The 15834-nt window shown below is 37.6% G+C and overlaps 1 protein-coding gene across 1 annotated transcript in view; it reads left to right on the forward strand.

Annotated features, from left to right (window-relative positions):
- The window catches only part of LOC123354471 (xaa-Pro dipeptidase-like), a 92516-nt gene that overhangs the window by 51696 nt on the left and 24986 nt on the right, over positions 1-15834 (forward strand). The window contains exon 6 of the mRNA XM_044996581.1: positions 15395-15579. Coding sequence (XP_044852516.1) covers positions 15395-15579 — 185 coding nt within the window. The remainder of the gene's footprint in view (positions 1-15394; positions 15580-15834) is intronic.

The following is a 15834-nucleotide window of genomic DNA, read 5'->3' on the forward strand; positions in this document are numbered from 1 at the left end:
ACCATTTTGAAATCCCAGTTTAATGAAGAGATGTGAATAAAAGGAAAATATGACCTGTGATGTACAAATAAAAATGTAATGAAAACAACAAAACTGTGTAGACAGCATGGTCTGTTGCTTAGTGCCAAGGGACTACAGTTATTCCTCACTCTAGCACTGATTTGCTATGTGACCTTTTGCAAGCCACTTCACCTCTCTATGCTTCGGTTTTCCTGTGTCAGAGATGGGTTCATACTTACCCATCTTTGAAAAGCCCTTTACCATCCTCACGTGAATACTGTTACCTAAAGGCTAGTAATGTTCCAGTAGTGACCCACCACACAGTAGCAAGACTGCTGAAAACTGTGGTATTTGGGAAATTTCTATAGAATAGTCCAGGGGTTCTCAAACTTCATTGCACTGTGACCGCTTCTGACAACAAAAATTACTACATGACCCCAGGAGGGAGGACCAAAGCCTGAGCCTGCCTCAGCCTTGCTGCTCCGGGCGTGGGGGCCAAGGCCCCAGGGCTTCAGCCTCAGGTGGGGCGCCTGTAACCTGAGCGCCACCACTTCAGGTTGAAGCCATCAGGCTTTGGCCCCCGGGTGGTGGGGCTTGGGCTTCAGTCCTCGGCCCCAGCAATCTAACACCAGCTCTGGCTACCTCATTAAAACGGGGTTGTGACCCACTTTGGGTCCTGACCCACAGTTTGAGAACCGCTGGAATGGTCTGTTTTATAAGATTATAACAAATGATAGTGTTGTTATGCCACCACCATTGTTTCAGGTGACTTATAAAGGTATTTACTTGGTTATTATAATGAGTATTTAGAAGATGTTAATAAATACACATCTACAAGCCAAATCCCAATTCTTGAGGCCATAATGCTGGTGACATTACATCTTTTAAATGTATTATTGTTTTAGACCCCAGGTTGATAGATGGAAACTTTTTATTTCTTATATTAAAACTTAGGTCTTTGAAACTACTTGGAATTAATGTTCTAGATAATAAGGGATATACAGTGCACCTTCCATTGTTCTCCCTGTTTAAGTTAAATACTCTACGATCCTTAACTTGTAGGCCCTACATCTATTCTGTAAAGTGAGATACAATCACATTCCAAGCATTATTTTTAAATGTATGGACATTTTCAAAAATGACTACTCTGTGTTGTTCAGTAGCTCTCTAGTTCTTGATTTCATTTTCCCACCATATGATATTAAGAGAATTAAACACCTCTTTCAGTAAGGTCCATTGTTCTAAATTCCTCTTTCTCTAGTCAACTGTTCACAAGCAACAGCTAAGGCCAACTTGGCTACCATTCAATTCCCTATCTGTACATTTGTATGATTTAACAAGATTGTATCTCAAGTCCCCACTGAACTGAAATTGCAATCAGACATTAGTTGGGCAGCTGGGCATATCTGTTGATTGATGATGTTTGTTTCAGTAAAATATGCGAAATTGTTCCAGATATGCACAAAAGTTGTTCACCAAGCCAGCTTATATGCAATGTGAAAGCTATTCTCCTTAATGACATTGCATTTACAGATCTACATATAGGAGTCTGGTGGCCACAGACCTTTTCAAAGTTGGCATTGGCATTTAGGGGTGTGGGCATATCCCTTGAGCCCTCCATTCTCCTTTCCAAAAGAGTTAACCCCATGTCCCCTCTACCTCTCCAGATGGAGTTGGCAGAATCCCCTTCTGAGAAGGTCAGACTTTCCTATGATGCACAATGTTGGGGAAAGTAGTCACGGAAAGGTTCTCCTCACACCAAGCGCCTCAGATAATGATAGACACAGATGTCTCTGGTATAGTGTGAGGTGCTTAATTAGTAAACTTGACTGTTGATAGCCTTTCAGAGTTGAGGCTCCATGTAAATTTTCTAGTGCTGAGGACCCCTCGGGCTGGTTCTCAGTCATGGACAATATGGTTGTCCTGTAATACCTCAACAGAGTGAGCACATGGTCACTTGTCATATCAAAAGGCAATTAATCCATGGGAACAATGAATCCAAAACAAAGAAACCCCCTCTGGCAGGTACAAAAACCACCATGAATGAAGACCTGAGTTGAGGAGGTAGATTATTGAGTGGACGTTCAAACCCTCAGTGGCATCTTTACTGACCTGAGGTCATCCAGATGTGGACTTGCATGTTAGAACTCAGAGCCAGTGTCTGAGGTTTTGCTCCAGAGTTAGCAGGGGCCTGCAAGTTGTATCACTGTCATTTCTTATTTGTGCTGGAGAAATACCCAAAGGCTCGAGTTAGGCTTGGGGTCTCAATGTGCTAGGTGCTGTACAACACATAGGAAAGCACAGTACCTTCCCTTAAGAGTTTATAGTCTAATTTCAGACACCTTCTTTTATGTTACAGGGGGAAATGCTCCTTGAAATTTCAATTAGGTACTAACTAAACATGTGAAAGGTCCTTTGATCCTATGTGAACTCACTCACTTACCACCTCTTGTGGAAAGTTTTTTGTCCTGATGGCCATAACCTTGATTATTAGGATCTCTGAGTTACTGGCTGTTATGGGGTCAGGTCACCCTTTAACACCTTGTATAGGGAGAAGGTGGTATTTAGGCTTCATCTAAAATTTTCACCTAAATCGATGCATATCAGTGCCTCTATTTTCCCCAAAGCCCTAAGCTGTCCTGGAAAGGTGAGCTGCATGTCCTGGATATCAAGAGAGTAGTCAATCCCCGCTTAGAAATAAACCTTTTTGATGGTCCAATGTTTATGATCTTTGAAGAAAAATGTAAAGGTTGGGCCACTTCAGCTCACATCCTACCTAAATAGATAGGGCTGTACATTATCTTATGAGATGGCAGATATTTCAGGGCTGAGGCAAAGGGTGGCAACTTCAGTCGCCTGTATCTGTAACGTGCCCTTATCTGAAAAGTGTAGAGCTCGGTTTGCACCTTCACAAATCACTCTGTGTCACATCAAGAACTGATTTTGGTTTCGGGAGAGCGGTTCTGCCTATTGAACATTGACTGAAGAACTCAGCCCTCTTCTTGACAGGGAGGTTACAGCTAGCTAGTCTGCTGCATTTGGGTTCTTCTAGGCAATGTCATTTATGAGAACAAATTACCAAAACAACTCCTGTACTCTGAACATATTGCCTCTAACAGAGCCACACTGATTGTGAATGATTGAGAATTCAAGACCTAATGCTTTTGGAGGCTGGGAAGAACTGAGTAATGGCTATACAGGGTGTGGTCTTGATTCCCTTAGACAATAGAATGTAAGGTTTGATTGATGTGCATCCTTGAAAAGGGTTTGTCGCTGAGTGGTCAGGCACACAACTCGGTGGAGGACGTATGTTCAGAGAACAAGAGCTACTGTGCTGAGTAACACCTGTTGTATACAAATAATATGTAGAGAATGCTTTTTATACAAAAATCAACTTGAAAAATTCTAAGGTTCAATTTTTTTTGCTCTGTTTTTGCTACTTAAGTATATTCCAAAAGGAACAGAATGGAGAAGATTGTTGAGTTTAGATAGTATAAGATCTTGGCATGAAATAATCCAAATAATTTTAAGAACCTGTTAAAGGCTCTAATAGCTACAGAATTTGACATAGGATATTGTACTATTGATGACTTGTTCTCCATGTTATTAAATTGAGCGCACACATAGTCAGGAGTGTATGCAAATTCAGAAATTGCAAGGTCACAGATTACTTATTAAACACTTATTTTGAAGCATGATAGTTCCATATCTCACAAGAGCTCTGGTTTATTTCTGTATATTACAGTTTCTTATGCTGTTTTATAATGTTGTTCATCCTATGTGTTCTGCTAAAAAGGAAAAACACTTAAAACACATGAGGAATATCATTGTAATTATCCTATTAAAAAAGAATTATCTCATTCATAAATACTGTTGACTACAAGATAAATTTACTAAAATATGTTTCTCTCCATGAGAGATTCAGTATATGGTTTTTCCATTTAAAATTTATTTATTTTTTATTTTGTGTAGTCCAAATTTGTATTGAGTTATAAGCACATATTGCCTGTCAATTGTGCTTTCTAAGGACAATCGTTTCTTTTTTTAAAGAATTAATACAGTTTTGTCATGCTCTAAATTGGACTTTTTGACAGCAGCATTACAGAGAGGGACTGGGGAAGACATGAGATTATTTCATTTTTGTTTATTAATTTCTATCTTCCCTACTTGTATTACAGAATTATTTCTGTCCAGGTTTTCTTATTTTCATGCAAACTACTGCAAGTCATTTTTAATTTTCTGTGATATCTAAAGCATGGCAATATTTCTTAGGCATAGAACATTAATAACTTAAGTTGAGGATTTCCTATTGATTCCCCTGAAGGATAAGTGCTTTCAGAGTGTTATAACTAGGCCTTGATATTTAATGAATCCCAACAGATGACACGGCGATACACTTTTTCCCTTTCAATTAAGAATGTGCTCTTGTGTTAAAAACAGTTGGAAAGAATCTAACTCTTGTTTGTATATAATGTTGCCAAAATTAATTGTCCATTTTCTATTGAATTATGCCTATAGTCTTTTCCTGTTCATAGGATAAAATTATTTCTTTGTTCATAAACAAGTTGCACTCTGTTTAAGAGTTAGTTTTGTGTGAGTGACCCAGAAAAGGCATCGTGGCTTCCCATTTTAACTTAAATCAGAATTCATCAACATAAATTGTTTGCTAAAGGAGGCATGTCCATCCCCGAAGGGGTTTGGAAAGTGGGAGGCAGACAAAGTTCTAATATTGAACAACAAGCAACATTCATTGATAAATTGAAAACTTACAACTTTTTTTAAATTGTTAGAAAAGTCTATGAACTAATGCATGTGAATCCTGTTGTATTGGGGTGAGAGTCACTGTTAACCATACAGACTAACTGCCCAGAGTTAGCATTAGCTAACAGGAGGAGATGAAAGAAAAGGGCATTACTCTCTGTCAAATTCAGCAAATCTTTCAGTCCCTCAAAGCAAGAAACAATCCGTTGTAATGTAAGATTATCCTTTTTTCCCTAGATGCAAGCTTTCAGACTGAGAGTCTCTGACTACGAACCCCACTGGGAACTGTTCTTTTCAGTTGTAGACTAACACACAGCAGTTGACCCATGCAGAGTGACCACTGCAACATTAGAGAGGCAAAAATAACAGAGTATTCCCAAACCTATGAAACAAGGCACTTCTGAGAGAAGGCTGCCATTGTGTCCCTGAATTTTCCCCATGTGGCTTAGGTATTGTAGAGATCTGAGACCAGTTGGAACTGCAGCCTGTGCAAGACCTACAATAGACCCAAATTCTGCAAAGATTTATTCATGTGCTTAACTTTAAGCATGTGAGTATTCCCATAAACTTCAATGGCACTATTCGCAACTTTAAATGAAGCGTGTGTGAAAGGACTAGGGGTTGAATTTACTTTTTCACTTTTGTTCTTAGCATTTCTCTTTATTTAATATTGATTTTATGTTTTATGTTTCTATTTTTAAATTTGAAAAATAACTTCCCCATTACACCTTACTGGCTATAGCAGTGACATTGCAAATACAAGTTTTGGATACTGTCATTGTGGGAGAATTAAATTGTTCTTCACATGGTGTCTGATCTGCAGTACTTTACTTCCAATCCAATATTCAAGGGATTGTTGTGTTGTACATTGTAATTTTCATTGATGTGGGAGGTGCATGAGTCCTTCAGGCTTGATACTATATCAAGGTAGCTGTTAGAGGACCAACCTACTAGAAACAGAAGATTTTGTCTGGACAGAATAAAAATTGCCCTGAGTATTATCTGAGCTAAGTTTTTTCTACACTTCAAAGTTTGACAGGTTTCAGAGTAGCAGCCATGTTAGTCTGTATCAGCAAAAAGAACAGGAGTACTTGTGGCACCTTAGAGACTAACAAATGTATTTGAGCACAAGCTTTTGTGGGCTACGGCCCACTTCATCGGATACATAGAATGGAACATACAGTAAGAAGATATTTATACATACAGAGAACATGAAAAGGTGGAAGTAGCCATACCAACAGTAAGAGGCTAATTAATTAAGAGAAGCTATCATCAGCAGGGGAGAAAAACTTTAGAAGTGATCATCAAGATGGCCCATTTCAGACAGTTGACACGAACATGTGAGGATACTTTAACATAGGGAAATAGATTCAATTAGTGTAATGACTGAACCATTCCCAGTCTCTGTTCAAACCTAAGTTAACGGTATCTAGTTTGCATATTAATTCAAGTTCAGCAGCTTCTCATTGGAGTCTGTTTTTGAAGCTTTTCTGTTGTAGAGACTGTCTGTTTTGGCCAGTGTACATGGCAGAGGGGCATTGCTGGCACATGATGGCATATATCACATTGGTAGATGTGCAGGTGTACGAGCCCCTGATGGTGTGGCTGATGTGATTAGGTCCTATGATGGTGTCACTTGAATAGATATGTGGACAGAGTTGGCAGCAGGGTTTGTTGCAAGGATAGGTTCCTGGGTTAGTGTTTTTGTTGTATGGTGTGTGGTTGCTGGTGAGTATTTGCTTCAGGTTGGGGGGGCTGTCTGTAAGCGAGGACAGGTCTGTCTCCCAAGATCTGTGAGACTGAAGGATCATCTTTCAGGATAGGTTGTAGATCTTTGATGATGCGCTGGAGGGGTTTTAGTTGGGGGCTGAAGTGACGGCTAGTGGGGTTCTGTTATTTTCTTTGTTGGGCCTGTCCTGTATTAGGTGACTTCTGGGTACTCTTCTGGCTCTGTCAATCTGTTTTTTCACTTCAGCAGTGGGTATTGTAGTTTTAAGAATGCTTGATAGAGATCTTGTAGGTGTTTGTCTGTGTCTGAGCGATGTGCCAGCAATGCCCCTCTGCCATGTACATTGGCCAGACCGGACAGTCTCTATGCAAAAGAATAGATGGATACAAATCTGACATCAGGAATCATAACATTCAAAAACCAGTAAGAGAACACTTCAACCTCTCTAATCACTCAGTGACAGACGTTAAGGTGGCAATTTTGCGACAGAAAAGCTTCAAAAACAGACTCCAATGAGAAGCTGCTGAACTTGAATTAATATGCAAACTAGATACCATTAACTTAGGTTTGAACAGAGACAGGGAATGGCTCGGTCATTACGCTAATTGAATCTATTTCCCCATGTTAAAAAGTATCCTCACACCTTCGTGTCAACTGTCCGAAATGGGCCATCTTGATGATCACTTCTAAAGTTTTTCTCCCCTGCTGATAATAGCTTCTCTTAATTAATTAGCCTCTTACAGTTGTTATGGGTACTTCCATCTTTTCATGTTCTCTGTATGTATAAATATCTTCTTACTGTATGTTCCATTCTATGCATCCGATGAAGTGGGCCGTAGCCCATAAAAGATTATGCTCAAATAAATTTGTTAGTCTCTAAGGTGCCACAAGTACTCCTGTTCTTTTTTCAAAGTTTGAGTTTCCCCACTAAAACTAAACCCTAACGTGCTGCTACTCTTACCCCGAATATGTGCATGGTTGAAGATCTTGTGGTGAAACTGACTAAGCATGACACATTCTGCTGGGCTTCACTGCAGCTTGTTTCAAAAATTGCACCTTTTCAGGCTCCCAGATAAAATGTTATATAAAAGGAACTCAGGGGTGTGCTGTATCCATTCAGTGGACTTAGGCTACTGTGTTTTAAGAAAAACGATATCCTAGTTTAGAATTATCTTGGTGGCTTGACGCATTAAAAATCATCAAAATATAGGGCTTATAATGGAAGAAGTAACTGACCATTATTGACATATAGCAACAAACTGTTGGTTACCAGTGCAAAATAGGGCCCAAGTTTCAAAACTGTGTGACTAAAGGATAGGCACCTGGATATGTAGTGCATTTAGGTAACTTATAAGTAATCATGCACCCACTATGCAAAATTGAGATCAGGTAACAGTTTCCCCACATTTTGGGGGTTCTTGACAAAATTTCCCCAAAATTCAAAGGTTTGTGGATTTGACTTTGGGCCCACTTCTGGTCATCAAATGTAGTTGTAGATTTTAGTTCCCTTACATCTTACTGTTTTGGTTTGTTTTTAGAACATAGAGATTCTTGTTAGCAGTTACTTGCCATTTTTTGTCACAGCTACCCAGTGAAGGCTAAGAAACATGCTCAGCAAACTAGTTTATTCAGCCACTTCAACAACAGGACAATGCTATTTATAATAAGATGTAATTTTATAATCTGTTTTTGTTGATGTTCAGGGGACATTTGCCAAGCCAGGTTGTTTAGGAACCAAATCTAGAAAACTGATAAATTATTTGCTGTCTGATCTGTTGTGCAAAAAGGAAGCTTTGAAAATCTGAAATGTAGCAGTTTTTTCAACAAAACGAAAAGAGAAGAAAGCATCATCTTACATTTAAATAATGTTTAATAAGAATTTGCTTAGCATTTTTAGGGAGTTTTGTTTTATGTCTGCTATGTTTGTTACGTGTCTAGCCAATCTTAACATGTTCCAGTGGCTCACTGACTGAGACAGGGATTGCACAGTTCGTCTGCATTTTAGTGGCACTACCAGGGGATGTCGGACCTTTTGCCCTTGTTTGTAGACACTCAGAAATTAAATATAACCTAACCTTAACACAGTTTTGGGAGAAATTTAGTATAACCTTGCACAGTATTTTTTTCTAAGTATTGTGACATCTGTACTGGCAAATCCCTGCAAAATCACTTGTGGTTTAATCATTGTCACAATTATAACCACAAAATACCCTAACTAGCAGCAAAAAAATTACTATGTGAGACCTTTTGAGAACAATCTCCAAACAGAAGTGACTAAGTACCAAGCAGTAATTCCAAGTTATTTTTGTATACTGTTGTTTTATATTCTAATAAAACTTAAGTAAATAACCTCAGATTACTTGGTTGACAAGATAACAGGGATAGCAGTAGTTTATGAACAACTATAAAACCTTTTCTTACTGTGATATTCTTGTAAATTGCTTGTTTAAGATAAATAATGGGATTATCCCGCCTTTTAAGAATGTCAGTTACAAAGTTACAGTACATCTAATGAAATTAAAATATTGTATCTAATTCTCAACTTCATTGATCTCATTCTTCTCCTTTCTATATCAAAATCTTCTTGGCTCCAAATGAACTTCCAGAGAGAGTGAGTGAGAGCAGTGTTTTCGTGTGATGTTTTAAGTCTTTAAAAGGTAGATTTTAGAAAATATTACAAAGTAGTTTGGCAATTTAGGGTTTGGTGGGAAAATATTCTAAAAGAAAGAAAACATAGGTGTCTTTTTATTTTTCTGTAATACTATGCCTAGATACTCAACTAAAGGTATCTGATAATTTCAGATTATTGCTGGAAATTATATAACTATATCTATATCTATATATATCTATATCTACAGATATGGCTCTGTCTTTTTTTTAAATATAATTGTGCTAAATGTATTGATTGTGCCATTTTTAAGCACATTATACCACATATATAACAAAACTGTAAAATAATAGTACTTTTAGCACAGTAGCTTTCTCTATAGATTAACAACTGTTGATGTTATATTTTTTGCTACTTAATCCCTGGACTGTCACATTCCATTATCTGAATTGCCCAACAGCCTGGTCATTGTTATATATTTCAGAATGTATATTTAAAACTCTTTAATATTTACATTGCATGTATCACTGTAAAAGGTGCTTTTTATCCTGGCCTTTTGCCCAAAAACATGCTGAATGGCAACTAACCAATCAAAACTTAATGAGCCTTGGTAACTGGACTTCAGTGAGAAGCTCAGTCATTGGTTCACTGACCTGTATTACACAGTATCTCATTTGGCAGTGAATTAAGAATAGAGCAGACGCATCATCAGCAGATTTTCCTGAGTGCAGACTTCTCTTGGTACTAACTTCCAAAGTCCAAGGACGCTTCAATCTAGCTTTCTAAACCTGATCTGTCAGTGCGGTATAACCAGCTTATAAATTGGTTTAAAGCTAATAATTGAACTAACCTTTCTACATTTAAAAAAAAATAACATTTTGGTAACCATGATAAACTTCTCAGTAACTGATAAATAAAGATCCTGAATAATACAAACAGTGAAACATTTCAGAGGGTGATTGGGGATGCAGGACTAATACAAAATGGTATTAAAGCACAATCAATTGTTATGATTACATTTGCAATAATGCATGTAAATAATGCTTTGTCAGCTGGAACAAGATTGATGCACGCATCTTTTGCTTTTATACTCCCCTTGGTCTCATCCAAATTGTTAAGTGATTTTGCTGTAATGTGAAAAGAGGTTACTGACAAGGTTCTGCTCTCAGCTGTCCATGGTGAACCTTGACTATCATATTTCTTTTTCTTTTCCCCTTCCATGTTCCCGTTGCCAACATGTGTCAGGAGAGCAGAGTATCAAAACTGGGGACTCTGATAAAAGCCAAGAGTCCCAGATGCACTTTCTAATTAATTTAGAATCTTGCTGGGGGACACTTGCTGGTCAGCTAAAGTCAGATTTGTATGTGCCATTGTATTATTAAAAAAACATAATTCTATTTTGATTGTTTAGTTATAACTGCAACCCTTGTCAGTTTCACTCAACACAATTTTAGGATTCAAATTAAACTTTCAGTATATGTTTTTATATTATATAAAACATTAAAATATATTAAAAACACAAAATTTGCATACAAATTTCTCTCTCTCCTGCTTGAGTTAGTTTTCCAAACTTGTTTCTTAAGTAGACTGTGTGCTCAACATTTTTAAATATTTGTCAGATTACTCTGAAACACTTGTTTCTCATAGTAAAATTAATGTTTTTGAGGCTATCTTAAGGTTACCAGTTAGGAAAGGTTTGATGAAAAGCTTATAACTGGAAAAACTCTGTTAATTTGCTGTTTAAAAAAAAAACAAAAAAAAAAAACTATGTTTGCACCATATTATCCGAGCTTATCTCCAGCATGACAATCAGTTCATATCTAGCAAGACGATGACTCCAGCATTTTTTACTCCAAGAGCAACAAGTTCTTTCTACTTAGTTCAATATCTCCAGTTGGCTCAAAACTGCTGGTGTTTGTCCTTACCACACCAGTAATGCATGATCGCATTCTACTGTGCAGTAGATTAACAAAGGTCTTAACATGTTCCTGTCTCCCCAGAGAAGATACATTTAACCAGATAAAATAATCTGCAGGTGAAATATTTTACAGTTTAGAATTAGAACCATTTGAACTCGTAGCAAACAAGGCAGCTGAGTTGTTCAAAATACAAACACCCTTTTAAGACAAACACATTAAATGAAACATAAAGACAAACAGCGGAATAGCAAATATAGCTGTCTGTGCACTTCACGGCCTTTGTTTATTTTTTCATTTAAAAATCTTCGATGTATTTTAATACTTACATTACAGGCCTGCTTGCAAAATGATACATGAATCATTTAAAAGGGTCTCTTAGGCAGTACTTAATTTCCCTATAGCCAGTGCTTTGCCAGTGCTATTTACGGCTACAAGAGTGCGATTCAGAGAATTGGAGCTGAAGTGATTCTCTCCTATGACTCAACACTAAAGAAGATTTCATGTTCTCTCTCTCCTTTTTCTTTTTTTTTTTTTTTTAAACACTCTCACCTCTAAATATTGTAATAGGCCCAAGCCTCAGAGTTCTCCTCCAACTTTAACTTTTCTGAACTCAAGGATCATTCCGAACTGGAGCTTTGGTTCTGATACATTTCTATTTGCATGACTAGATATGAGGAACACTCAGTAGTGGGAAACCAGGGGAGAGAAGATGCACAGAATGTTCTGGAAAAAAAAATTTAATTCCTTCTCAGCTAAAAGAAAGAGTCCAAAATTGTTCTCAGCAGTTGGTTCAAATGCTCAGCTAGGACTTGCATTTAAAATAATCAGTAAAGCACTTCTTAATTAGAGCATTTTAATGGTTCACTTTCTCAAACTTTATTGCCTATAAAGGATGTATATTTTTGAAGATTTAATTTATGGTTGGAAAATGTCTCCTAATGCCTGTTGTTAGCAGTAGAACTTTCTATGTAATTTTCAGATTGTTGTTTTGACTCATGTGGATGCTTCTTCACATCACAAAAATGCACCCGTAGTTTGGTATAATTGATTCCATATGCCAAATAAAGGCAAAGGGATGTTGTGAGTCAGAATTGAGGTGCATTATATTCTACAAGGTTGTATAAGGAAGCTTGCACCTTGCCTGTTTACATGAAGTCTGCTCTACTCAGTGCCATTTTTCTCTAATACTCTACAAATACCAGATGCTGTTAGTGCTTGGAGAGGCCTCATTTTAAATTCATTGAAACAAGTTATTCAGAGCTTTCCATTTCATACGCTGACCAAATGCTGACCTCAGTTACACCACTGCAGCTGCACTGAATATGGTCCTAAATGAAACGTTCATGATTGTGTATTAGCAATGTACAGAAAGTAGAACTGCTGACATGAAAAATTCATATTCTGTATCTCAAGGCAGATTGTTATTGCTACTCAACTTCATCTCCATGCAGATTTTTTTCTAATATCAAAGGATTGATTTTAAAATTTGAGAGTTTAGTCTAAGTTAAAGATCTCTAAAAGAACCAATCAGCAAACTTGTAGTCACAGTTGTGCCAGAAAATTTAAGTGAACAGCACGTCTTTTCATTCCTAATGTTAACAAGAAAGTTTTATTTTATTTTCTATTTGTTTAAAAGCTGCTTTTCTACCATTTTTTGCATATCTACTAGTTTCTTAGTCTATTTCTGGTAATGATATTGTGCAAATAACACTGAAACTCACCAAATGTCAAGAATCCTAAATGGGTGCTCCATAAAGTGAAGTTACATAGTTATAGTTCGGTGACGCAGAATTACAGGGAGTGAAATTTATCTAGAGCTTGAGGGGGGTGAGAAGCCTATTCTTTCTTTGATACACAGGTATAATTCAATCCATGTAATTTAAAATCTCATTTTAGTTTTACTTCACAAATTTTCATGTGTGGAAACCGAGATTTAACTGACATTTCACACAAATCTATGTTCCTTGTGTGGCCGGTGCACATCCTCACCAGGAGCGCTGGCACCAATTTAATTACCATTGTGGAACAGCTTCTGAAAGGCAGCAACAATCAGTGTAAGCAACACTGTGTCTACATTGACACTACGTCAGCCTGACTACATTGACCTAAGCACTACGCCTCTTGGGAAGGTGGAGTTAAGTTGGTGAAGTGGGCGAGTTGCATTGATGGGAGCTATGTTTTAGTGTAGATACTTAGAGTTAGGTTGACATAAGCTGCCTTATGTCAACCTAACTCTATAGTATAGACCAGGGCTTAGTCCTAACCTAAAAAGCAGACGCAGAAGAGAGATTTTCACTAGGCTCCCAGTTCCCACTGAACATCAGTGGGATTTAACTCTCATTTGTACCTTTGAAAATCTTCCATAGTATGCTTTTCTTGGACCAAACAAAGGAATACATGAAACACCAGGGACTCAAACATCTTAAGAATTCTGTATGTCCAGAGGTCACCAGAAAGGTTCATCACTGGACCTCCTAAGCTCAGACTGATACCAAGGGAGTCAGGAAGTCAGAGATATGTGGGAACAGTGATGTTTACCACATAGAAATTGAATACAGGAAGCATATACTTCTAAGTCTACAAAGTCAGAAGAAAAACAGACATGATACAGTAATTTACTAAAAAGAACGAGGAGTACTTGTGGCACCTTAGAGCAGTGGTCCCCAACCTTTTTTGTCTGGCAGGCACGGAGGACCGTGGTGGCAGACAAGCATCTAAGAAATGCTGCCGACAAGCAGCGTCATCCAAAGGTGTTGCCGCCAAAATGCTGCTGAATTTCAGCAGATGCTCGTCCACCGGCCAATACGCGGGCATACTTAGACGCCCTGGCGGGCACCATGGCACCCACAGGCACCTCAGGAGACCCCTGCCTTAGAGACTAACAAATTTATTTAGGTGTAAGCTTTTGCACGTTCTTTTTGCTGATGCAGACTAACACGGCTACCACTCTGAAAATAATTTACTATACAGCCAAGATTATATTGATGCAATTTAACATATAATAGATGTGGAATCTGTTATGAAGTAGCTGTGGAATAATACCAGACAAACCTAGAGAGTTGAATATTAGTGTAACCAGTGTTCAGATCTATGCAACACTTGAAGAAAGAGTGTAAAAGTCTAACAATGTGGGACTAATCCGATAGCTGAAATAAATGATTCTGCATGTCACCTAACTTGACTCTATGATCAATTGAGCAGTTCCTATTAGTGGAAACTCTTTGGGATGCATTGGGTCATGTTTGGATAGTTTGCAATGCTAAACAAATCTGATGACAGTAGACATACAGTGCTGCTCATCCTGCTCCTGACCTTTATTCCAAAGACACACGACAAGTATGAATTTTATTTGAGCCCTGCTATGGGAGTGAAGTATTTCTCACTTTGCAACTTTATTATATTTAGCAGAAATTTCTATTGTAATTATGACATGACAGTAATGTTAACAGGACCTCAAAGCTGGATGTTCCACTGGGGTAAAACAAATGGTAGTTGAAGTGGGGAGGCTGGATATAAAAATTGCTGATTTTTGTGTAGCCATGCCAAATTTGAAAAAGGAAAATACTCATTGCTGTACTTTACCCCTAGTTACCTTAGTTCTCCAACTGTAATTATTGATGATGACTCAAACCCTTGGTGAACTAATTAAGATAGTATACTGTGTTACCAACAGTTGAAAAGACCCTCTCAGCAGTTTTAGTGAAATGATATTGTATAATACACAAAAATAATAGATATGTAATGTGTCCTGATACTCTACTTATAGGCTACCAGCAGTATGTTGTAATGGTCCTTTATTGTACGTACTGGAGGACTTGACTTTTACACAGTCCATTTGCTGGGGGAAAGAACAAGGGAGTCATTAATTTCTGGAAAGTGTTTTTGCCAGAAAGACACAGGCTATAAATCTGGTATATACACAGAAAAGTGACAGCCATTTCAAATGTCCTAACCAGTATGTTCACCATGAGAGAACTGATTATAATTAAATATAATTATGTTAATATTTTATGCTCTGCATTTCAAATAACTGGCTATGTTTTACCCATTGATGGTCTTTCTGAAAACTCATGGGTATATTAATGTTTGCACAGACATGAGCAAACACATACAATTTAGCAAAAAAATCTTATTCAAATCCGGTTATATTTCATTGGTTTCTTGTTGACCATCAGCCATTTTTGCATACCCATGTTAGCTGTTTGTTTCTATTTGAAATGTTTTCCTGCTAAAATGGATACTCTACCTACTTCCTTTAAAAAAAAAAAAAAAAAAAAGATGTGAAGGGCACTGGGTATATTTCTTCTGCTTTTCTGAATATTTTATTTTAAAATATCTAGAAATAGTTAACACAACTGCTTTTTTCTGCTCTCTAAGGGGTCGGCTGGCCTGATATGCACCGTCTGGCAGACAGAGTCCATCTGGAAGAGCTGACTAAAATTGGCATCCTGAAAGGCAATGTAGATGACATGGTGAAGGTTCATCTGGGTGCAATATTTATGCCACACGGACTTGGACATCTACTTGGAATTGATGTGCACGATGTTGGAGGCTACCCAGAGGTTAGTGCTAGCTGATTTGCAGATTAACCCTTCTGACTTAAGTAGGCATTTCTTTTAGTTTCACAGTGAGTAGTGTCTTCTCTGGTTAGGAATTAATGTGCACTGAAGTTTTTCTTTGCTGGTGTGGTATTTCATGTGGTTTTCCTGAAATTAAATGATAATTTCATCAACACATGAAATGCCTACTCATGCTGCGGGGATTCTTAGCATTCCTAATGCTCCTATGAATAAGGCCAAGAGTGTGTTTTATTTTCA

This window comes from Mauremys mutica, chromosome 21 (genome assembly GCF_020497125.1).
Source record: "Mauremys mutica isolate MM-2020 ecotype Southern chromosome 21, ASM2049712v1, whole genome shotgun sequence".
In the NCBI taxonomy this organism is placed as follows: Eukaryota; Metazoa; Chordata; order Testudines; family Geoemydidae; genus Mauremys; species Mauremys mutica.